This window comes from Eublepharis macularius, chromosome 2, assembly GCF_028583425.1.
Source record: "Eublepharis macularius isolate TG4126 chromosome 2, MPM_Emac_v1.0, whole genome shotgun sequence".
Classification (NCBI taxonomy): Eukaryota; Metazoa; Chordata; class Lepidosauria; order Squamata; family Eublepharidae; genus Eublepharis; species Eublepharis macularius.
The window spans coordinates 141,915,611-141,941,293 of record NC_072791.1 but is presented as its reverse complement, the minus strand read 5'-3'; the positions used below and the strand labels follow the sequence as shown (position 1 = coordinate 141,941,293).

The 25,683-nt window shown below is 48.4% G+C and overlaps 1 protein-coding gene across 1 annotated transcript in view; it reads left to right on the top strand.

Moving 5' to 3' along the window:
- The window catches only part of LOC129323476 (sodium/hydrogen exchanger 10-like), a 430,138-nt gene that overhangs the window by 16,960 nt on the left and 387,495 nt on the right, over nucleotides 1-25,683 (top strand). Inside the window, exon 4 of the mRNA XM_054970016.1 lies at nucleotides 15,108-15,224. Within this exon, the coding sequence (XP_054825991.1) occupies nucleotides 15,108-15,224 (117 nt within the window). The remainder of the gene's footprint in view (nucleotides 1-15,107; nucleotides 15,225-25,683) is intronic.

The window sequence follows — 25,683 nt, the reverse complement described above, 5'->3', positions numbered from 1 at the left end:
TACACTGTTGTTATAGGAGAATTCAGCTAGAGGGAGAAGGTCCACCCAGTTATCTTGTTGAAAATTGATGTAGCAACGAAGGAACTGTTCTAATATTTGGTTTGTTTTTTCGGATTGCCCGTCGGTTTGTGGGTGGTGGCTTGAACTGATACCTTGTTCAATATTCAACATTTTCAAAAGCTCCCGCCAGAAGTTGGCAACGAACTGTCCGCCGCGATCCGAAATCACCTTGGACGGAAAAGAATGTAATTTTACGATGTGTTTTAGAAACAGATCCGCTAGTTTTCGAGCGGAGGGTATAGTAGTACAGGGGATAAAATGGGCTTGTTTGGAGAACAGATCTACCACAACTAAAATACAATTATGTCCTTTTGAAAGAGGCAGATCAGTGATAAAGTCCATGGAGATTACTTCCCAGGGCCTGTTCGGTGTTTCCAATGGTTGCAGGAGACCCGGAGGTTTCCCTGTTCTGGTTTTAGCGCTGAGGCAAACAGGGCAGGAACTAACGTATTGGGAAATGTCTTTGCGCATGCCCGGCCACCAGAATTGTCTTTGAACTAGGTGTAAAGTTTTCAGATACCCATAATGTCCAGCAGTGGGAGCATCATGACAGCGCTGCAAGATTTCCAACTTAAGGCTGTCCGGGACATAAAACTTGCTCCCAGCTAGCCAATCCCCCTGTGGGGATTGGGTTAGTTTGTTTCGCGGAGCTTTATTCCCCTCCTTCTCCACTTCAGTTTTAAGTTTCGATTTCCATTCTTGGTCGGCCGGGAGGGGCTGCTTAGCGCGGCTGCGAGTAGTCACCACGCCCCCAAGTTGCTTAGGCGAGAAGACCGTGTCGACAGTCTCCGCCCGCTTGCTCTTATGTTGGGGCATGCGCGACAGGGCGTCCGCCAAAAAGTTAGTTTTGCCCGGGAGATAATTGAGGGTGAAGTTGAATTTGGAAAAGAATTCCGCCCACCGCAATTGCTTGGCATTCAGTCTGCGGGGGCTTCGGAGGGCCTCCAAATTTTTATGATCTGTCCAGACCTCGAAAGGGTATCTCGCCCCCTCCAGCCAATGCCTCCAGTTAGTGAGAGCTGCTTTCACTGCAAAGGCCTCCTTCTCCCACACATTCCAATTCCTTTCTGCCTCTGAGAACTTTCTAGACAAGAATGCACAAGGCCGCAATTTCCCATCCTCCCCCTTCTGCAGCAAAACCCCCCCTATCGCCGTATCGCTGGCGTCGACCTGTACTATGAAGGGGGACTGTTCGTTGGGGTGGGAGAGGATGGGTTCCGTTACAAATTGCTTTTTAAGGCATTCGAAGGCCGTTTGGCAATCGGGGGTCCATTGTAGTTTAGCAGAGGGTTTTTTGGCTTGGTCCCCTTTCTCTTTGGTTTTCAGCAATTCTGTTAAGGGGAGTGTGATTTGGGCGAAATTTGCTATGAAGTCTCTATAGAAGTTGGCAAAACCCAGGAAGGATTGCAGTTCTTTGCGGGTGGTGGGTGTTTGCCAATCCTGGATCGCCTGTATTTTGGCTGGATCCATTTTCAACCCCTCTTGTGAGATACAATACCCAAGGTAAGTGAGTTCGGTTTTATGGAATTCACATTTGGACAATTTGATGGGCAGTTTATTCTTCATCAAGGTGGCCAGGACCTTTTGTACCATTAGAACATGTTCTTCCTCGGTGTCAGAATAAATTAAAACATCATCAAGGTACACCACCACCCCTTTGTACAGAAATTCATGTAGAACTTCGTTTATCATGGACATGAATACAGACGGGGCTCCCGCCAATCCAAAAGGCATAACTAAGTATTCATATTGTCCGAGGGGCGTATTAAACGCGGTTTTCCACTCATCCCCTGCCTTGATACGAACGTGGAAGTAAGCATCTTTTAGATCTAATTTCGTAAAGATCTTACCTTGGGCCACGACGTTGAGAAGGTCTCGGATGAGCGGTATAGGATAGGCGTTGTTGGTGGACACTGCATTTAGTCCTCGGAAATCCGTGCACAGTCTGAGCCCCCCATCCTTCTTTTTCACGAAGAGAACTGGAGCGGCGTGGGGGCTAGAGGCTGGGCGGATGAACCCTCGTTGGAGGTTGGTGTCGATGAATTTCCGGAGCTCTTCACGTTCATGGAGACTCATGGGATAGAGTCGTCCTTTAGGCAATGAGGCTCCGGGTAAAATTTCCACTGCACAGTCCGTTCGTCGGTGCGGGGGTAGAGTATCAGCTTCCTCCTCCGAGAAAGCATTTAGAAAAGGCCAGTACGGTTCGGGTATTTGGTTGACTTCTTCTTGGGTGAGGAGGGCCTTTTCTTTATAAGTTGGGTCTTCGCCCCAGTTTTGATTCCAACGGTGATTTTTACAGTTGGCATGATTGAAGGTAATACATCCTTGAGCCCAGTCTATGTAGGGATTGTGATCACATAGCCATTTGCTGCCTAGAATTAACGGGTACTTGGCAGTAGAGCTGATGACAAAGGACCTCTTTTCCCAATGTTGTCCCATGCCTGTGATCACCGGGATGGTTTCAGTCGTGACCGGATTCATGTTGGTACCATCCATTTGTTCAAAAATTACTGGATTTTGTAAATCCCGAGTTGGTAAGACCAGTCCATTGACTAGAGCTGGGGCTATGATGTCTCTTGAGCAACCCGAGTCAATAAGAGCTTGCACCCGAATGTGCATTTTTCTCTCTGGGTTGATTAAAGTCACTGGCATGAATAAAATGGACCCAGGTGGCCGGTTCCGTGCAGGGACGGGCTTGGGGCGGATCTGTCGTTTGGGCCCTTTTACGACAGATCCATCTCGTTTCCCGACTGGGGACTTTCTGGATTGACTTCTGCAGCTGGGGAAGCGGGATCGTATTCCATAACTTCTTCCGCTTCCAGCCCTCTTTCTGAGGCTGGCCTTTGGGAAGCGCCGCGGCCTCTGTTTGCTCGTGGAGCTGGAGTCGGGCGTTGGAGCGTAGGGAACGGAGCAAGGGTTGGACGCCGTAATTGGAGCGGAGGTCTTTGCACAGGCCGGTAGGGGCATTGTGCTGCAAAGTGACCAGCCTGTCCGCATTGCAAACACAGCCCTTGTTGCCATCTAGCATCTCTCGCTCCACGGGTGGCGTAGCCAGCTCCCCGAGCTCCCTTCTGTAAGGTCAATGGTCTTCGTTGTCCCGTTTGTTGTTGTTGCTCAACCAAACGGACTTCTAAAATGCGATTTTCCACTTCGCAAACAAGTTGAATCCAACCTAACAGCGTAGGGGGATTGTCTTGCATGAGGGCTCTGTCCAAAAGTCTCGGATTAAGTCCTTGTTTGAACAGAATAATTTTTGTGGACTCCTCACACCTGGGGCACTTGGCAGCCAATTGTCGGAATTTTGTGATATAGTCTCTCGCTGCCATGCTGCCCTGCTTAATGGCCTGCAATTCTGTTCGGGCCCTGGTTTCCTCTAAGGGATCTTCATATTGGGCTCTAATAGCATCCACCAACCCCTGGAGAGTATCGAGTTCTGGGGCCCCGATATTATATAGTCCTACGTACCAGTCCGCTGCTTTCCCTTGTAAACGGGAGCCGAGGTGTTCAATTTGGCTGGCCTCACTGCCGAAGAGGTGTCCCCACCGGTTGAAGAATTGCACGACTTGCACTAGAAAAAAGCCCAGTTTGGAGGGATCCCCGTCAAAAGTGGCGTCTAGTTTCACCCAACCCATTGGGAGGTCTTGCCTCGGAGCCGGGGCTGGGTAGAAGTCCGCCGGAAGCCTCAATGGCACTTGAGGTATGAGGGGACCCGGTTGTGCTGGCGGTGGCCTCACCGGTTGAGCCGGGGGTGCCGGCCTCGGCTGGGCTGGCGGTGGTGCTCTCGGCAGGGCTGGTGGCGGTGCTCCCGGCAGGGCTGGTGGCAATGCCGGAGGTGCTGGCCGTAGCGGTTGAGGTGCTGGCGGAGTAAGAATCGGCCGCTGAGGGGTGGGTTGGTGGGGTCGCAGTGGTGTAGGTCCCATCGGTTGGGTCGGAGGCGGTCTTACGGGTTGTTCCAGTGGCAAACGTATCGGCTGCAGCGGCGGGGTTAGTTGTGGTCGAAGCGGAAGGGGCCGCAGCGGCGAAGGCCGAATGGGTGGAAGGCCGCGCGGGCTTGCCCCTCCGGGCGTTGTTGTTCTGGGAAGCGTCGGCTGGCCTTTTGGCGCTGGTAGACCATCTCCCGGAGGTTGCCCGACGGGAACAGTTTCGCGCGGTTGACCAGGGACTCCCCCCCCCCGATGGAGCCACGGGCGCTCCCGCTTGGTCCGGCCGGACCGTTTTCGGGGAAGTATGGGGGGGTATCACCGGTGTATCACTTGGCTTTTCCTCCCCTTCCGTAGGCCTCTCAACGGGGGTCTCGTCTGGCGGCACATCCCCTCCCGTGATAGGAGGTTCGATGGGGGTCTCACCGGATGGCACAACCGGGTGGTCCCTTCTCGGTGGAGTTTCCCGCTGAGGGGGAAGTTCCTTGGGTTGTTCTCCCGATTCGCCAGGATAGGTGCCCCCCCCGCCGGTAGGCGACGACCGCTGCTGAACTTCCTCCATCGGATAGGAGATGACACTTTGAAGGGTAGCTATCTGTATCGCCATCTCTTCAGGAGACAGTCTTTCCCCTGCCCCCATTGAGGAAATTAAATGAATGGCGTGAGCCAAGCTTTCCTCCATATCCATCAGCTTAGCTTCTAATTGTTGTATACGACTTGGCCCTGGTTGTTCGCTCAGGGAACCTTCATTCGCTGTACTCACCGGGGAGAAAGGGCCCCACGGAGGAGGGTCCCCTTGAACTATTCGCGACCTCGCGGCTAGAATTCCCTTGGCCATACCCGTCACGGCCGAGATGCTGGTATCTACCGCATAGGTGCGACCTCGTATCTGCTCCCAACTTGGTTCAGGGACTTCCGTTGGCTCCTTCCACGGGGCAAGTTCGGAATAATCCCAACTCAGGGCGCCTCGGCGAGACGTGTCCCCCTCCATCTGCTCAAACGTCCTGTTCCAATATCGCCATGGTTGGCTGCTATCTAGTTCCGGGACGGTTTCTAGGCTTCGGCGCCCGTCCATCGAGACTCGTGGATGGAGTCCACCTGCCCGGCGCTCTCTGGTTTCTCGGGGTCTGGCTCCCCACTCCGACGGGGTGGGCACCGAGATCAAGGGGAGAGCGGTTGCTTTCGGCCTTGCCCCGAGATTGCTTTCGGTCTCGTTTCGAGTACTGAAGTCGATGAGAGGTAGGGTAGAAGTGGAGGCTCCGGTTCCGTTCCCGGTTGCTCCCAGCTCCTGGGAGTCTTGGGTTTGCACCGGTTGATTGTCGGGAGACGCATACGGATCAAACAAAGGATCCCTGTCCGGGACAACCTTGGATTCCGCTGGGCCCGACGCAGACATGATTGGTAACAAAATGTCAGACTGTGGCTAGATAAGGTACTCTCTGCAAGATTCCCTTTAGAAGCAAGAATAAGTCCAATGTCTAGCAAAGGAAGTTTTATTGCAGAAAAGGTCCATTATAGTCCACTGTCCTGAATAGGAGACTCAGGATGGTACATGATCATTGTTACCAATGAAGAGCAAGCATAGGATACAGAGTAACAATACCCATCTGGAACAGCCTCCCCCCACAGTTCTCAAAACAACATCTTTCAGTCCTGGGAAGCTGCTCTCCTTCAAGGCCAATGCCTGGTGGAACGGTGTTAGACAAAACAGTTCTCTGGTGGGAATGCTGCCTGGGAACTGGTGCACCTGAGGAGAAAATACTTAAACACTAAAAGCATTAGAAAATGGAGTCAGTATGGTTAAGATATATACTGGACCTGACAGAGATCCCAAAGACAAAAGCTCAAAGGTTGCTAGCATAAGAATCTGCCAATGGCATAGTATTCAAGAACGAGCAAATGCAGATACAGGGGCAAGAACAGGAATAGGTCCCCTTTCTCTTCCCTCTTCCTAAAAGACTGGAGAAACAACTTTTTTCAAAACCAGCCACTTGCAGCTGGCCTGAACATCTAGCCCATTAGAAGGGCCCAAACCTCTGACAACAAGCTTGGCTGTAGCCTGTCTTAACAAGGCAAGGGAGAGGAAAATAACTCATCACCCCACCTCCATAAGGCTACATGCTAAGGAGGCTGGTGGCAGCTTACATCAAGCTTTGTCCTTGAAAGCTGTTTCAGGTTTGCACCTGTGGCTCAAGGCCTCTTATCTGGCTGAAATAGACAGTGCTGACCAGGTCTAGTCTCCTAAAAGGAAAAAGTCTCAAAAGACTAATCCAAGATATTTTAACTTAAAAAGAAATGAATTGAATAAATGAATTTTACTACTGTTCAATTGGATGGTCATGAAAAATGCCTATTCTGCTTAGGTGAAACATGACATTGTGTGCAAGCAATTTACGCCAAAAACATGTCATGAAAGGCTGTCCTGGCTCCAAGCTGCACTATGGGAGTTGGCCCTCAAAGGCACTGCCCCATTGGAACCAGCAGTCAGTAATAAGGAATTGCAATGCCCTGAACAGGTGGCATCATTTCCTCCCTCGGCTTCATTGCCTGAGACTAGTTCCAAGGATCCAGTGGGTGCATCTGTAGCTTCATTGATTCCATCCTGGAGTCAACCAAAACTGCCTGCAAAGAAGGCAAAAGTGAAAGCAAAACATCACGAGAAGCCTACATCACCACAAAAGAGAAAGAGGTCTTAATCTGTGACATTGGTTCCAGTGAGGCACCCAGATGCACCCATGGTTCCTAGAAAGCCCGCTCTGACTCTGAGACAGGTATCTGCATCAGCACTCTCGCTGTTGAAAGGTGATATTCCCAGGGACAGTTATAGCTATCTCCCCACTACCTCCTTCTCCAAACTGCTCCTCAGGTGTCCAGAAGGAGGCTGTGGTATTGGCCAGTCCCAACAACCAGATAGAATGGTCTCACCCTCAAAGGCACCATCACCTGTTGCAGTATTCACTGTATGGTTCTCCATGCCATAGCTATTACACTCATGAGTATGAGGGTTCCCCAGACCTCTATTCTCCTAATCATTATTATCAAGAGGAGGATCCTCACCTCACCTATCTTCTCGCTTGGATCCAAGAAAGAGGTTGAAAACTCTCACTGAATCTGTTGCCGTCCAGGACTCTAGAACCAACTGGCCAGTCTGATGATGATTCCAACATCGGTTCCTAGCTAGCATTGGAACCATCTCTGCCTGATCTGGTCAACAAAGAGTCAGCAGACTCAGTCAGAGAAGACCTCCGCATGAATACTGAACAAATGCTGAGAATGGCAAGGTCGCTAGAGACAGAAGTTCTGCTCCAGCATCTTTGGATCTGGTGTTCCAAGTCCTCCACGCTGAGGCTGTTGATCCTGAGGCCTTTCCTATTATGTGAGGGATGTTCAATGTCACCAAAGATGTTTGGTCCGAGCCTGCCTCAACAACAGCTACTCCAAAGAAACTGGACAACATTTACAAAACTAGGTAGGAAGGGCTGGGGTTTCTCTTCATTCACTTTCCCAACAGTTCTATTGTAACAGAAGCCCTCCAAAGTGAGGGTCTCCCTAAAATTTTAGGTCATTCAGCACCATTAGATAAAGAGGGAAGGAAACTACACATCCTGGGTTGCAAAGTGTATGCTTCTTCAACTTTGACCTTCTGGATTGGTAACTATTAGGCCATTATGGCTCACTACCAGCTTTTCTTTTGGGAAAAGATAGAAGCCTATTTAGGCCTTATTCCTGAGGAAAAGAAAAGGCTAGCAAGGTCAGAAGCTCTCTCCTCAGACCATTTCCAAATAGGTTGTATGGCTCATCAAGATCTGCTATGCTCAAGCCAACCAGACTTACTCAACCTCCGGGCCCATTCCATATAAGCCCACTCAGCTTCTGCTTTCAGACAGGATATTCCTCTAGTCGACATCTGTAAAGCAGCAACTTGGTAAAATCCTTCGACTTTCATCAAATATTATGCCATCGATGTCAACTCTAGATGAAATGTGGCAGTGGGTAGAGCCATCTTGAGAAGTCTTTTCAGCTAAAGAGCTTCACACTCTCTTCCTGGGTAAGTCAGCTCGCTAATCAACCATGTGGGACGGTACAGAAGCCACAACGACAAAACCAAGGTTGTACTTACCTGTGACTGTTGTTTGTCAAGTAGTCTTCTGTGCAGGCACATATCTGTTCCTCCAACCCCACTGTAAACCTTCTCCAGCAGTGATCAGTTGAACTGAGGGAGGGAGCTGTTTGCCTGCCCTTTTATAACAGCACCTGAAGAAAGAGCATGCAAAAAGGATGGGTGAATGCCTCATGTCTTTAATTGCGTTGGAGCATTCACTGCTGGCCTGCACTTGCGCAGATCCCATGTGTGCCTGCACCACTCGACAAACAACAGTTGCAGGTAAGTGCAACCTTGTTTTATTTTTAATTTAGTTTCCCCATACCCTGTCGAACAGGATATTAGTCAAGCCCTCTGCATTCCTCATGGATAGCTGATAGGTAATATTGTATATTATCTGGTCAGAGCTAAAAGCATGCAGCCTAGTAGTTGAACTGGGCCTGAAAGGAACTGTACATGCAACACTTGTTCATTTTTACAGCTTCTTGCCCAGCTGAAGGTATATATACCTAAACATGTTTCATAGCATATTTCTTTCTAGCTAGTTTTGAATTTTTCTGTTGCTCTTTCCTGGGGGGCACATTAGAATGTTCTTTTAGCATGCCATTAAGTTTCATGAAACACACATTTGAAGAAGAATATGTTTTGTTTTTAAGTAACTGAATTATGGAATTATCTTACCAACTAGTATGAAATTTAGTGTAGGGAATAGACATGGGCACAAATCGAAATACAAATCAAATTTCGTGACGAATTGGGCCGTTTCGTGTATCATGAAAACACATTTTGTGGGGCTGCATTTTTCACAAAATCCATGACTTTTTGGGCCGATTCGTTCAATTTGTGAATGCTTTGTGATGCCAGACAGGCTGGCACCAATCCATTGATTCCCTAGGTAACATAGGCCTGGAATGTCTGCAGACCTTTTGTTGCTGTGGAAACCCCAATCTTAGCCCACATAACTTTGATAGGCAGCTCTCCCTGCCAACCTGAGAGCTGAGCAACATGGGTATGCACAAGTTTACTTGGGAACTGTAGTCGGAGACTCCTTCCCCTCTCTGTTTCCCTTCTCCATTTTTAAGAACGAGATGGTGGTGAAGCGGCGATGGCAGCAGCCTCAGCAGCTCCTTCTGCCATTGCTCGCTGCTTGTCAGCTTCAGGAGCCCTTCCCTGACTCTACCTCCTATTCTCCTGCTACTCTGACATGCCTTTGCTCAACTTTTCCTTCAAGAACTTGAAGGCGGGGGGGGGGCATGTCAGAGCAGCAGGAGAACGGGAGGATGTGAAGGAAAAGTCAGCAAAGAGAACCTGAAGAGAGGAAAACCCAAGCAGATCTGCTCCGCTTGACTTTTCTTCCAGCAGCGGCAGAAAGCAGGACGGGAGGGGAAAGTCAGCAATGAGAGCCTGAAGAGAGCTACTTGGAGGGTGGCTGGAGGAATGCCTGCTGAAGTCTCCTTACGAGTTTGGCATCTCTGAGTATGAAGGGGGGCGTTGTAGGGCCCCGGGATCTGACAAATCATGAACCTAACAAATTGATGTATTGTCGAAGGCTTTCACGGCCGGAGAACGATGGTTGTTGGGGGTTTTCCGGGCTGTATTGCCGTGGTCTTGGCATTGTAGTTCCTGACGTTTCGCCAGCAGCTGTGGCTGGCATCTTCAGAGGTGTAGCACCAAAAGACAGAGAGGTGTAGCACCAAAAGACAGAGATCTCTCAGTGTCCAGTGTCTCAGTGTCTCTGTCTTTTGGTGCTACACCTCTGAAGATGCCAGCCACAGCTGCTGGCGAAACGTCAGGAACTACAATGCCAAGACCACGGCAATACAGCCCGGAAAACCCCCAACAACCAACCTAACAAATTGTTTCGCGAAACGGGACAATTTCGTGAAAGTTCATGGTTCGTGTTTCGTGGAACATGACAAAACACGAAACTGAGGGTTCAGGGTTTTTTTTTCCATTTCGTGCCCATCTCTAGTAGGGAACAATCTCTCTAGGAATGTTATTGGGATTGCTAAATACTTTTTTGCATTTATGCAGAAAAGAAATTTTAAGCAGGCTAATATTTTCAACAGGTACTGATATATGTGTCCTAGAATTTGCTAGACAGGCCCATGAGAGTCCTGTATCCATGTCCCTCAAGCTCATGTTAACGAGATCAGTTTTATTTTCTCTGGTTGACAGCAGTTGCCATTCTGTGGCTGTTAGATTACTGGGAAATAGTCTAGAATATTGGGGAGGCAGATACAGTTTGAGATGATGGATTATTCAGAAAACAATGCCCTGGGAGCTGTTCTGAAATATGATGGAATTACTAATTCTTTTAGAAAAAAGTTACCTGATCAAAGAAATTAATTTTTAAAACATAAGTAGCTATTTGTTGGGCAGCTGTGGTCCACTTTACATAGGATTCTATTTGAAGAACATTTAGAAGTTGAAGACGATTTAGAATGTCACAGACTGATTGTTAAACTGGTGCTAGACACAGGGAATATATTTACTCAAGTCAGAGGATAGAGTGACAGAAGGCACATGTATTTCAAGTCTGCTGGTTGGAAGGCAAATTGACAAAGAGCACTCCAAGGGCAACTCAGATGGTACTCAGTCAGTTGCTCAGATTGAGGGTTGGATCCTAACTTCCTTTTCCGCTCATGAAAGGCACTTCTGCTCATGGAAGAGAGAGAGAACAATTTTTGCAAACTCCTATTTTTCTCTGCTGCCTCTCATTTCAATTTCTTGATGTTCCTTTGGGTCCATAGGCTCATGAGGACAGAATTTTGAGGGGAATAGAAGAATGCAGTGGAAGGAGAGATGAGAAATAAGCTGTTTATGTAGCACCATTCTACCTGTGCTGCATAGACTCCAAGCCAGAGGCACTTGGCTAGTATTGTCAGCTTTTAGGGTGAGGTAGAAGACCCTCTGTCACTTGAGTCCTGCTGAACTGGTACTTTTAATACTATCCATCTGTTGTGTTAACACTGGTGCTACAGATAGCAGTCCAGAGGGTCTCTTCTTTGGAAAGCTCTTACAGTGGTGCAGACAATAAGCGCCTGGTGCTGCTGCTAGAGTCCCCAGGTTGAGACTGCTGCCTTAGTTCTCTTTCAGGTAAGAAAGGTAGGATAAAAATAATTTAATTAAATATTTAAATTTAATAAATTAAAAAATGAAGGACAGAATTCTTTGTTCACAATACCATGATGGAAGGAGTGACACCTTTGCTACTCTGTTTTCCTTAGTCTGTTAAAGCAGAAACAGTTATTGGGAGCATCTCTGGAGAAGTTTTCACTCCTCAGATCTAGCTTTTTTTCCTTTTAAAAATGTTTTTTCTTAGTAGATAGAAAGTTTAATTGGTATATAGTTATATTTAGTGTAAGTAGTATAGCGTTTTCCTGCTCAAGGTGCTGAGGCACCTATGGTGCTTAAGACCATGATTTAGTACTGCCATCATTGTGCTGCCTTCTGTGTTTGGGGAAAAGGCACAACTTGGCTGTTAATTGGAAATTCTGTAAAGGGGGAGAAACAAGCTGTTGCAAACATTAAAATTATTCCCAGATATTCCTGAATATATCCAGGAATGTAAGTTCACATGTAATTTGGGAATGTAAACACTGGTTTATCTTAATGTACCTGCATACACTAGATATATATCCGAATAATACCAAATACATATATTTCAGTTATATACTTGGCTCAGGACTACCAAATTGCACACCCCTAGTGTCAAGCCAGTATCAGAATGCTATTTACATCAGGGACTTAGGATGAGACTGCTTATCTGCAACAGGATTGAACTGGGAAGTTAAAAATATTGCTGAACTTGAACCAGAAATGATTCTAGATTTTTAAAGGCTTGACTCCCTACTAGGGGTGTGCAATTCGGGTATATGATACCCAAAAAAAACCCGAAACGTTTCAGAAAATCCAAAACGTTTCGGGTAATCCGAAACAGCGTTTTCCAAAACATTTCGGGTTGTTTCGGGTTGTTTCGGGTTTTTCAATGGGAAAATGCCTCCGTCTTCCTGGACGCCTGGGGGAGGCATTTTCCCACCGAATCAAGCCAAAATTGGTGGGGACCTTCCTCTAACTCCTCTCTAACAACCCCCCACGTTTCAGACCGATTGGACTTTGGGGAGCCATGTTATGGCCCCCCAAACCAGGTCCCCCTATCCTCGCCTAAAAAAGGGAAACGTGAACGTATTTTTAGCTTGCTGCTGCTAATCTTCTTCATTGTTTCCTATGGGGAAAAATGAAGAGGCAGGCTTGTCTTGCCAGGGGTGGCATTTTGCATGCAAAATGCCCCCCAACCCTCAGGGGCCCTTCTCCCACCTTTCCTCCCACCCCCCACCAAGGCACAGCCTGCTCCCACTTGGGGGGGGGGCATTTCATGGCCTCCCCAAGTAGGTGCTCTTTTCTCTACTACTTACAGCTGGGGGAGGCTTGTCTTGCCAGGGGTGGCATTTTGCATGCAAAATGCTCCCCAACCTTCAGGGGCCCTTCTCCCACCTCTACTCCCACCCCCCACCAAGGCTCAGCCAGCTCCCACTTGGGGGGGGCATTTCATGGCCTCCCCAAGTAGGTGCTCTCAGCCCCCAAAGTCCACCTCCTACAGCCCCACACAAACCCAATTCCCCCCCAGCTGTCACACACAGACCCAAATCCCCACAGTAGCCCCTCACAGACCCAAATCCACCCCCAGCAGCCCCACACCCATAACCCCAGGAACAGGCTGGCAAAGGCCAGCCCTCTCCCTTTGTTCCCTATGCTGGGAACTTCTAAACTCTCTTTCCCTGGGCAATTCTGCACAGCCCAGGGGTGCCACAATGGTGGGCACACTTCTGAGTGCCAGCTTGTCCCTGTGAAAGAGCACCTGAACCACAGACACCCTCCCTCAAATTCCCCCACCACCTACAGAGATGGCTGGCCAGCCAGCCCCATTGTTCCCTATGATGGGAACCAACTGCACAACAAAGAATAAAACACGAACAACACAAAATAAAGTTTTTAAACAATTATTTTCTCCCTTTCAAAGTACAATTAGGCAAAGCATTATGACACATTACACCAGCAGTCCCCCCCACAGAAAAATTAACACAACTCACTTAACATCAGAGAATCACAAAAACACAATTCCTGTCAAAAACACTTTATTTCTTGAACAGCTTTAGGTTACACAGCAGGGGGGCACACCAAAGGGCATGGCAGCAGTATCTTACAAAAAAATAACACAACTCACTTCACATTAAAGAATCACCCCAAAAAAATTGCTGTCAAAAGCACTTTATTTCTTTAACTGCTTTAGGTTACACAGTAGGAAGGCACAACAGGGCATGAAAGCAGTGTACTACAGAAAAATAACACAACTCACTTCACATCAGAGAATCACCCAAACACAATTGCTGTCAAAAACGGTGAAGTGGGTTGTATTATTTTGTGTAGTACACTGCTATCATGCCCTGTTGCGCCCTCCTGCTGTGTAACCTAAAGTAGTTAAAGAAATAAAGTGTTTTTGACAGGAATTGTGCTTTTGTGATTCTCTGATGTTAAGTGAGAGTTGTGTTATTTTTCTGTGTGGGGGACTGCTGGTGTAATGTGTCATAATGCTTTGCCTACTTGTACTTTGAAAGGGAGAAAATAATTTTTTAAAAACTGTATTTTGTGTTGTTCGTGTTTTATTCTTTGTTGTGCAGTTGGTTTCCATCATAGGGAACAATGGGGAGGCTGGCCAGCCATCTCTGTAGGTGGTGGGGGTGTCAGGGGGTGGTTGTCTGTGTGTCAGGTCAGGTGCTCTTTCCCAGAGACAAGTTGGCACTCAGAAGTTTGCCCACCATTGTGGCACCCCTGGGCTGTGCGGAATTGCCCTGGGAAAGAGAGTTTAGAAGTTCCCAGCATAGGGAACAAAAGGGGAGGGCTGGCGAGCCTGTTCCTGGGGTTATGGGTGTAGGGCTGCTGGGGGTGGATTTGGGTCTGTGAGGGGCTACTGTGGGGATTTGGGTCTGTGTGTGGCAGCTGGGGGGGATTGGGTTTGTGTGGGGCTGTAGGGGGTGGACTTTGGGGGCTGAGAGCACCTACTTGGGGAGGCCATGAAATGCCCCCCCCAAGTGGGAGCTGGCTGAGCCTTGGTGGGGGTGGGAGTAGAGGTGGGAGAAGGGCCCCTGAGGGTTGGGGAGCATTTTGCATGCAAAATGCCACCCCTGGCAAGACAAGCCTCCCCCAGCTGTAAGTAGTAGAGAAAAGAGCACCTACTTGGGGAGGCCATGAAATGCCCCCCCCCCAAGTGGGAGCAGGCTGTGCCTTGGTGGGGGGTAGGAGGAAAGGTGGGAGAAGGGCCCCTGAGGGTTGGGGGGCATTTTGCATGCAAAATGCCACCCCTGGCAAGACAAGCCTGCCTCTTCATTTTTTCCCCATAGGAAATAATGAAGAAGATTAGCAGCAGCAAGCTAAAAATACGTTCACGTTTCCCTTTTTTAGGCGAGGATAGGGGGACCTGGTTTGGGGGGCCATAACATGGCTCCCCAAAGTCCAATCGGTCTGAAACGTGGGGGGTTGTTAGAGAGGAGTTAGAGGAAGGCCCCACCAATTTTGGCTTGATTCGGTGGGAAAATGCCTCCCCCAGGCGTCCGGGAAGACGGAGGCATTTTCCCATTGAAAAACCGGAAACAACCCAAAACAATACCAGAACTGCTAAACCTGAAACGGCAAGCCGTTTCGGATTTAGCTGTTGCCGAAACAGATTCTCGTTTCGAGTATACCCGAAACGAGAATCCCGAAACAGTGTGCCTTTGCACACCCCTACTCCCTACTCTAGAATACATGCTTTGAGTTGTAAAGATGTAATCTTCCTTGTAGGTGTTAAAGGGATGTGCATGGAAAGAATCATGGACCAGTTCTTTCTCTACAGTTTTTGAGAAAATTATAAATATTATAACTATTTACATAAAAGCATCAATGTCCTCGCTTGTAGAGTAAATGATCTTTATTTTTGTCAAATTTAAAACTGAAATTCATTTACTTTGCTATTTTCTTGACTTTAGGGCTTTCCAAAATAGTTATCAGCATAATTACAGCAGAGTCTTTGTGTAACGATGCTACCACATCAATTCTTTTTGAACTGTATATTGACCTTGTAAAGAAACTCCATAAAGAGATAGGTAAGTCCATTCTTTCCGGTTCTTACATGAATATGTTATCTGCAATGTCATGAACCTAGGTTATAAGGCTAAAGAACAAGTATGACAAATATCTTCAACCTTACTAAAAAGAATGCACAGATGCAGATTGATATTTATTTTCTTAAATTTATAGTCCGCCCTCTCCAAACAGGTGGGCACAGGGTGGATCACAACAACTTAAAACACACTACACAATTTATCAACAGTAACCATTAAAAATATAAATAATACATATCATTCATTTAAAAACTTATACTACCACTATATAAATACAGCTATAACAATAAAAGCATAGCAGCACGTTAGATATTCACCTTTCACTGTCCATAGAGCATTTTACAGCAACCATATAAAAGATGGGAGGTGACATTGGGCAGGGTGACATTGGGCGGTAGGGCACAGAATTTCACCCCCCACTAAGGCGGGGCACCACCCAGCATCACCCATATGCCTGGCGGAACACCTCTGCCTTGCAGGCCTGGCGAAATGCCAACAAGTCCCACTGGGCCCTGGTCTCGCAGGACAGAGCGTTCCACCAGGCTGGGGCCAGGGCCAAAAAAGTCCTGGCCCTGGTCGACGCTAGGCGGGCCTCCCTAGGGCCAGGGATCTTTAACAGATGTTTGTCGCTTGAGCGAAGGGTCCTCTGGGGCTCATATGAGGAGAGGCGGTCCTGCAGGTACAACGGTCCCAGTCTACTTAGGGCTTTATAGGTTAATACCAAAATCTTGAATCTGATTCGGTACTCCACCGGTAACCAATGCAGCTGGCGCAGTACCGGTGTTATATGTTCCCATATTGGTATTCTGGTAATAACTCGCGCTGCCGCATTCTGTACCAGTTGTAACTGCCAGATCAGGCTCAAAGGAAGCCCAGCGTAGAGTGCGTTACAGTAGTCCAGTCTAGAGGTAATGATTGCTTGGACCACTGTAGTCAAGTCGCAGGATGATAGATAGGGGGCAAGCTGCCTGGCCTGGCGAAGATGGTAAAAAGAAGACCTGGCAACCGCCGAGACCTGATCCTCCATTGTCAAGGAGGAATCAAGGATCACCCCCAGGCTCCTAACTCTCAGATCCAATGTTAGCACTGCCCCATCGAGTACAGGAAGCCGGGGTCCTGAATCCACATTTCCACAACTCAAGTACATGATCTCCGTCTTCGTAGGGTTCAGTTTCAGCCGACTTTGTCTCAACCATCCGGCCACAGCTTCAAAAACACGCTCCAGGACATCCGGGGCTGATCCAGGTCAGCCGTCCATCAACAGATAAAGCTGGGTGTCATCCGCATATTGGTGACACCCAAGCCCGAAACTCCGCACCAACTTGGCGAGGGGGCGCATATAGATATTGAATAATAATGGGGAGAGGGTGACCAACAGTGTCTCCACCCCATGTCCTGCGCGGAAACCAGACTAGAAGGGATCTAGGGCCAAGGTCTCCTTCAGGAAATTCTTCAGTTGTCTCTCCGCCGCCCGCTCAACCACCTTACCCAGAAATGACAAATTCAAGACCGGGCGGTAGCTGAGCAGATCGGCAGGATCCAATGATGGTTTCTTCAGGAGAGGCCGTACCACAGCTTCCTTTAACGCCCTAGGGAAAACTCCAGAGCTTAAGAACAAGTTAACAATTGCCTCCAAGGAATCCCGTAGTCCGCTGACACTGGCTTTTACCAGCCACAACGGACACGGGTCCAGGGGGCATGTGGTAGGTCACATCACCTGCAGAATCCTGTCCACCTCCTCCCTGAAAAGGGGGCTGAAACGATCAAATGTCTGCCCTGAAGACGGCCAAGGGGCCTCTAGTTCACATACTGTATCAACTGTGGCTGGTAAGTCGCTGCGGAGAGATAAGATCTAATCAGCAAAAAAACTCGCAAAGTCCTCACAGCTTAACTCCAAATCCAAAATTTGATGGTCTTGGCCTGATGGGGCGACCAATGAACGGACCACATTAAACAATTTAGCCGGGCGTGAGCTAGCTGATGCAATGGAAGCTGTGTAGTATTCCTTCTTCACAGCCTTCACTGCCATCTCATAGGATCTCATAAACAACCTATAAGATGTTCTTGTCTCCTCATCACGAGATCACTACCACACACGCTCAAGTCGTCTTAGTTCCTGTTTTTGTCGCTGTAGCTCCTCTGTGTACCAGGAAGCTTGGCGATTTCGGCAACGAAGAGGATGACGGGGAGCGATTTCATTGATGGCCTCGGAGAGCCGAACCTGCCAGTCCTCCACCAGCTCATCCAATGAACCGCCGTGGAGCATCAGTTCCCGTAGAGCATTCTGGAAACCAGTTGGATCCATGAGTCTCCGCGAGTGAGCATAAATTTGCTCACCGCCCTTGCAGGGGGGGTGGCACCCCCCAGCCGAGCCTCCAAAACCATGTGGTCTGACCATGGCACTAACTCTATTTTATCCAGAACCACATCCAGTCCCATCCCCAAAATCAAATCCAGCGTGTGGCCCACTTTATGTGTGGGTGCTGATACAAACTGGGAAAGTCCTAGGGTCGCCATGGCTGACACCAGGTCTACAGCCTGCCCAGAGGTGGCATCATTGGCATGGACATTGAAGTCCCCCAGCACCATCAACCTGGGGTACACCAAGGCCCACCCCGCAGCCAGTAGAGCCAGTTTGGTGTAGTGGTTAAGAGCACGAGACTCTAATCTGGAGAGCCGGGTTTGATTCCCCACTCCTCCACTTGAAGCCAGCTGGGTGACCTTGGGCAAGTCACAGTTCCCTGGAGCTCTCTCAGCCCCACCCACCTCACAGGGTGATTGTTGTGGGGTAATAATAACATACTTTGTAAACCGCTCTGAGTGGGCATTAAGTTGTTCTGAAGGGCGGTATATAAATCGAATGTTGTTGTTATTATTATTAACCACCTCCAGCAGGCGTGGCAGGACATCTGCTGGTGCACTAGGCGGTCGGTACACCAGACAGACAGCCAAACTTTCCTCAGCACTCCACACCAGTCCCACACAATCAATGCCAGAGATCTTTGGGAAGGGAAGCGGCTTGAAGGAGAAACCCTCTCAGGTGAGAATTGCCACCCCCCCCGACCCCCTGTTCACGACTGATGAAGGACTGAGTATCCTGGAGGGGGTCAGCTCACCTAAGGTGACTACTTCGCCCTCCCTAACCCAAGTCTCGGTCACGCATACCAGGTCCACATTCACTGCTGCAAAAGTATCGCACAGTGTCATGGTTTTATTATTTATGGACCTGGCATTACACAACATCAGTGTCGAAGGGGAGTTTTTCCTAGCTCCAACACCAGCGTGTCTCGGGATGGGTCATAGGTTAGAAGAGCACCGAGCCTTCTCTTTAACCAAGTCCCACCACCATACCTCCCTCGTCCCCAGAGGACTGGGATCCCTGGCCCAATCTCAACTGCCCTCCCCACCTCATCATTATCACTTTACTATACCCAATTATCCTTTAGCAGCAGGAGATAGCACTTACACTAGTAATATAGAGGGTAGCACCAACTCTGACCCAACCCATTCCTGTGTGTCAGCCTTCTAGACCAATAATATCCAATGAAACCAAGGCCAGATTAGTTTCAGCACTCTAATTCACTTCAATTCACAATATATTCCACCACCACCCTCTACCTGGTTTCACATATCAACTTCTAATTTCGGTGTATATTATCTTGCCTATCAATTCCCAATTTGCAGCAGAACTTCCCCCCCCCCCATTTGTTTTAGGAGAACTCTTACAGGTTCTCTGATTTAATTAGAGCTACAACTATCACTAATCGCATATAATTCTGAAATCATAGCCAATCATAGCTATTACTTTTCTTACCAAATGCAAAAGACTGGATATTACGTCTATGAGACTGAGAATAAAAATCTACTACAAACTTATCCTACAATAACAACAACAACAACATTCAATTTATATACCACCCTTCAGGATGACTTAACACCCACTCAGAGCAGTTTACAAGGTATGTTATTATTATCCCCACAACAAAACACCCTGTGAGGTGGGTGGGGCTGAGAGAGCTAGAAGCTGTGACTGACCCAAGGTTACCCAGCTGGCTTCAAGTGGAGGAGTGAGGAATCAAACCCGGTTCTCCAGGTTAGAGTCCTGCACTCTTAACCACTACACCAAACTAGCTCTCCAATGTGTATTATAGCTAGTTTCCTGACACTTTAAATTACAATACCTCTCCCACCCTCTGCCTGGATTATAAGGACTCCTTCCTTTTTCCACTCCTCGTATCTGATAAGGGGAACTTTGACTATCAAAAGCTCCCATCCTGGAAATCTAGTTGGTCTTCAAGGTGTCTTTCGTTTGTCTTTAAGGCTAAGATCATGTGAATGTAAGTGGAAAAGCTTCACTACAACTGCTTCCCAGTCCAGAGGGCGTCAAGGGTCATTTCCACATGTTCCTTTTTTTTTAGCTTTCTCTGTCCTGAAGCCAAGTCTTCCCAACTCGCTTTCATAACTCACCTTCCGTACGCAGTGTCCTCGTGTGTTTCTTGTGTGTGTTTGTAGTGGCAGGAAAAAAGGTCCCAAAACAGAAAGCGCATTCTTTCTGCTCCTCGTCACAAATGACGTTGGTGCAGTCCCGCCCAACTTTCCTTTTTTTTTTTTTGAGCGTGTGTAGGATTGCACTATATCATTGTCCTGTCTTTCAGTTTCTGTAGAAACTGGGCATGCGTAGTACTCCGTTCTCTACCATTGATTTTCCAAAGTTTTAAATGCAAAAGTGTTTAATAAGTATGCGAACAGTAGAGTAGCGCTATTGCATGATTTTATATCCTACTATATAAAAGGCAAACCATGTTCCGTAGCACTCACTCCTTATCCCCACGGAGGCGCTGCATGCAGGGATAAGAAGCAAGTGGGGGCAAAACAAGAGCTCAGCACAGGCTGCAGGAAGGCTCAGTGCAGTGACGAGGCCCTCTCAATGTCCCACAGCAGTGGGGGTGGTGCTCCCCACTGCCTCCATGGGGTCTTGGGAGGGCCGGGCACAAGCCAAGCGGTGGCTGAGGGATCAGAGGAGGAGGGAGCCCCTGTTCTCTACCCCATCCCCCTCTTGACTGATGCTACGGGGAGAGGCATGGGGGTGGGTGGAAGCGCTGTTAGGAGCTGTTATATTTTCCAAAACAACAGGCTTTAATGCTAGTTTGAAATAAAATCAGAAATGGCATTCTGTTCCCAGTGTTCCTAAACTGATAGTCTGATTGCTGAGTGATCCAATGTAGCAAACACTGCATTGTAATAGCGCAAGGACCATTTTTAAAAGTTAAAAAAAAGGGGGGGAGGAGGACATATATTCGCGCATGCAAGCCAGACGCTTGTGTGGGAGGGGTAATGGCAAGAGGAGGGGTTGGAGATTTGTGGGAGGGCACTTTAGAAGCACAAAAAAACCTCCAGATGCATTGAAAAAAGCGGCATCAAAAATGAAAACGGAACAAAACAAGTTTCACAAACGCTCAAAACTCAGAATCATGACGACCTGCTTGCGCATGGGAAACGAAGACGTATGTAATGAGTGAGATAACCCGCCAAAGTTCTGTTAGCAGGCCATCTCATTAAGGATGTGTGGAAGCGACCAAGGTGTGTCACTGGGCTGCCAAGGAGCACATCCAGGCACAGTTCTCTTGCAATGCTGAGAGAAGTGTGCACTTCACATCAGATATTTTTTCCTGCTGTCAGTCTCAGCATGCATAACTCTCTTTTACTGAGCACTGGTGGCAACCCAAAGGGGGGTTGGGATGACCAGTGTTAGGCAGAGACAGATGGGGGACTGCTGGGCCAGCTACTGCCTCATTCCTGGGCTCAGACAGAATGTGCAGACCTCACTCCACCAGTGCATGCACTTGTGAGAAGGCTGCAGCAGGACATCACATCCCAGCCAGAGCCTCACACTGAGGAGGAGCTGCACATGTTGGTGACCATGTGTGACCTATGCATTGAGGGCACCTTCGCCGAGCAGGCTGGAAAGCTCACCAGCTTGTGATATGCACTCTCTTTGAGGATGCAGCTTAGGTAGGTCAGGAGGGGCTCCCTGATAAAAGAAGGGGGGCAACTCTGCTGTTCCCTCCACTGCCCTTTCTCAGTAGGTTCCCCCGAAGGCCAGCACCAAGATGTCCATGGAAATGGAGATACTCTGGCATGCCTTTGGTCCCTCTGGTAACATGAAGTGCATGAGACAGGATTTGGTGGAGAGACTACCTTTCAGAGCCCCACAAGTTGCTTTCCACTGACCCTCTTAGCTTCTGGGCCAAGAAAGAGGTAGTCTGGTCCAATCTCTCTCTTGTGGCCCAGAGGCTACCCTCATGCCCTCCAACGAACATGCCGAGTGAGCATGTCTTTTCCTATGCAGGTGACATGTTGGAATATATGTTGCAAGGTCTGACATTCAGTCATTATGGGGTTAATGTGTTTACCTAGTGTTTCTATTGTTTACGTTGACCTGGAAGAAAACCTGGCACAGAGCCAATAGTCTTATCTTTGCAAAGCCTGGGAAACTGAGATGTGTTTGTAAGCTGTTATTCGTCAATAGGTCAGGTGACTTCCTTTGCAAAACGTCAAGAACAAGAAGAAGAATCTCCATTATCCATGCTTTTAAAGTTTGTACTCCATAGTGTCAAGATGTAGCTTATAGTTTCTTATTTTGTAGGAACCCCGTGTACCTTTTTTCCTTTAGAAATAAACTGTTTTTAAAAGCAAAAAGGTGTCTGACTCTATTGATTCAAGATCCATTGCAAATCTGAATTCAAACTATTTGAACACACACCAGCCTGGCCATGTTGGCACAAATTGTGCAGATAATTGAGAAAAGCAGCCCCAGAAATGTTGTTCTCTTGCCACTAGGAAGGGAAGATTCAGGGAGAGATGTTAGGGAAAGTAGAGAACGACATGCCATGTGTCACAGAGGCAAATCCACAGAAACACCCAAATGAAGCTACAGAATGCTGTTGTGTAATGTTATGTATGTAATGTGTGCTAATGTTAACTTTCCTCACTACAGGGGTGGGAGGGATGGCCAATGATGAAGGGCTGCTGCGGCCTGCACTTTGAGGCTCTGAGTCAGTGAAGGTAGTTGCAGCGAAAGATAACTTGGGTTTTCCAAAAATTACCCCTCACTCTCACTTTCAGCCTGAGGCCAACCAGGATCCATTTTATACAACTGGGCTTGCTTGTCATTGCCTTGGATTGTGGCTGTATACTGCTTGGTTCTGTTCTGTGGTGTTACCCCACTAGCTGAACCTAGTGCCTGAATGCTGTGAATAACATTGGTTCTGTTGGGCTAAGTCGCAACAGTGTCCCTTGCTTCAGTTTGCTTTGAGTGGAATGGACATGATTCTCTGGTGGGATGCTGGTTCCATTGCATCACTTTGGTTCTGTGGGGATTCCATTCCCTTGCTTCACTTTGGTTCTGTTGGGCTTTCTCAGGGACAAATTTGCATTGGGAGTGCTTCTGGCCACTGGCATCCTTGCCCTTGTCTGTTTCTGCCCCAAGAAACAGATTGGAAAATTTCCCATTATTGGGAACAATGGAGAGTGGCTGGGTAGCTTGCTCAGGGGGCCCTTGAGATTTGGAGGGTGGCACCAGTTTGGTTCCGTTGGGCTTTCTGTGTGTAAAGCATGCATTTGGGAGGGTGCCTTGGCCATGGCAGCTTTGTCCCAGTGTGTTTCTGCACTGTGAGTCAGTTTTGACTTTTCCCCATAATGACAAATGGAGTGGCTTGGGGCACCCTCTTTAGGGGCCCATAGAATGGACTCCATTGTCCAATCTTTCTGAAACTTGGGGGGGGGGTCTTTATTTATTTTATTTATTAATTCAATCTTTAGCTCTCCCTCCCTGTGAACAGGCTCGGGGGGGCAGATTTAAAATACTAAAAACATAAATAGCTAAATACCTAAAACAGCATATCAGATGGCAGTCCCCTCCAATTTCCCCAATCTGAACATAAGTGGGTGGAGGCCATAGTTGATCATATTCTGGTGACAGCACTTACGGGAGGCAGATGACTTTGTTGCCTCCCTAACAGAAGACCGGTAGGTAGGCATCTAAGCAATCAGAAGGTCAAAGACTGGCCTCAACCATATGCCTGGTGGAACAACTCCATCTTACAGGCCCACCGAAAGAATATAAGGTTTTGGCGGGCCCGGGTGTCCGACAGAGAGTTCCACCAGGTTGGGGCCAGGACTGAAAAAGCCCTGGCCCTGGTCAAGGCCAGCCAGTTCTCCCTGGGGCCGGGGACCACCAGTAAGTTCTTATTTGCAGGTCTTAATGCTCTCCGGGATACATATGGTGAGAGACGGTCCTGAAGGTATGCTGATCCCAGTCAATTCAGGGCTTTAAAGGTTAAAACCAAAACCTTGAACCTAATATGGAACTCCACGGGGAGCCAGTGCAGCTGCTGCAAGATGGGAGTAATATGTGCCCTGTATGGTGTGCCCATCATAACGCACGCAGCAGCATTCTGGACCCACTATAATTTCCGGGTTAAGCCCAAGGGAAGCCCTGCATAGAGCAAGTTACAGTAGTCTATTCTGGAGGTGACCGTTGCATGGATCACTGTAGTTAGGGCATGGGTTGACAGATAGGGTGCAAGCTGCCTGGCCTGTTGAAGATGGAAAAGGGCAGACTGGGTAACTGTCGTGACTTGGCCCTCCATCAATAAGGAGGAATCCAGTATCACTCCAAGACTCCGGACCGATGAGACAGGCATTAGCAGCGCCCCATCAAAGGTCAGGAGCTGGATTCCCAAATCTGGCAATCCCCAGCCCAAGTACAGGACCTCTGTCTTTACCAGGTTCAGCTTCAGCCGGCTCTGCTTTATCCATCCAGCCACAGCCTCCAAGGCTCTCACTAGGACATCAGGGGCAGAGTCAGGCCAGCTGCCCATCAACAGATACAACTGGGTATCATCCACATATTGGTAACAACCCAGTCCAAAATTTTGCACCAGCTGGGCAAGGGGGCGCATATACAGGTTGAATAGCAAGGTGGAGAGTATTGCCCCTTGTGGGACGCCACACACCAAAGGCTGGCATGTGGATAAGCTCTTCCCAAATGCCACCCTTTGTCCCCGACCATGGAGAAAAGAGACAAGCCACTGCAAGGCAGTCCCTCTGATCCCCACCTCAGTGAGGTGGTGGGTCAACAGTTCATAGTCAACCATGTCGAACGCTGCTGAAAGGTCCAACAAAATCAGCAGAGCAAACCCACCTCAGTCCAGATGCCTGTGAAGCTCGTCCATGAGGGTGACCAGTACTGTCTCCGTCCCATGTCCTGGACTGAAGCCAGACTGGAATGGGTCCAGGACGAAAGAATACTTCAGGAAGACCTGCAGCTGTTCTGCCACCGCCTGCTCAATCACCTTCCCCAGAAACGGGAGGTTCAAGACTGGTCGGTAATTGGATGGATCGGTGGAGTCCAAAGATGGTTTTTTCAGGAGAAGCCTCACCATGGCTTCCTTCAGCACTCCATGGAAAACCCCAGAACTCAGTGATTGATTAATAATAACCTCCAATTGAGCTCCTAACCTGTCCATGCTGGCTTTCACCAGCCATGATGGGCAGGGATCTAGGGAGCACGTAGTGGGCCTCACCCGCCGCAGGATCTTGACAACTTCCTCCTGAGAGACCAGACTGAAGTGATCTAAATAAGGGCCAGAAGACAGCCAAGGGGCCTTCAGTTCCCTTACTGTATCAACTGTGGCTGGCAGGTCGCAGCGGAGAGACAACATTTTATATGCAAAAAAGCTCCCAAAAGCCTCGCAGCTAATAGCCAAATTATTAATTTGGCAGTCTCCCTGAGAAAGAGAGACCAAGGATCGAACCGCCTGAAACAATTTTGCCAGGCATGAGCTTGCAGACGCTATGGAGGCAGCATAGAAATCCTTCTTTGCTGCCTTCACAGCTACCTCATAGGCTTTCATAAACGCTATATAAGATGATCTTGTCCCTTTCACCTCGATTCCACCACCACGTTCGCTCAAGCCGTCTCAGTTCCCACTTCATCTGATGTAGCTCCTCCATGTACCAGGGAGCCAGTCTGACACAGGAACGGAGAGGGTGATGGGGCAATTTCGTTGATGGCTTCAGAGAGACGGTCATACCAGTCCCCCACTAGTTCATCCAATGGACCACCAATGGGCATTAGATCCCACAGTTCATTCTGGAAACCCATTGGATCCATTAGTCTCCACAGGTGAGCATAAATTAGCTCGCCACCTATGCAGGGGTGGTGGTGCTCCCAAATGAGCCTTCAGGACAATGTGGTCCAACCATGGCACCGTTTCAACGGCATCAAGTTCCACCTGTATCCCCATGCCAAAGATCAAATCTAGCGTGTGGCCTGTTTGATGCGTAGGAACTGAAACAACTTGGGAGAGTCCCAGTGCTGTCATGGATGACACCAGGTCAGAAGCCTGTACAGAGGTGGCATCATCAATGTGAATGT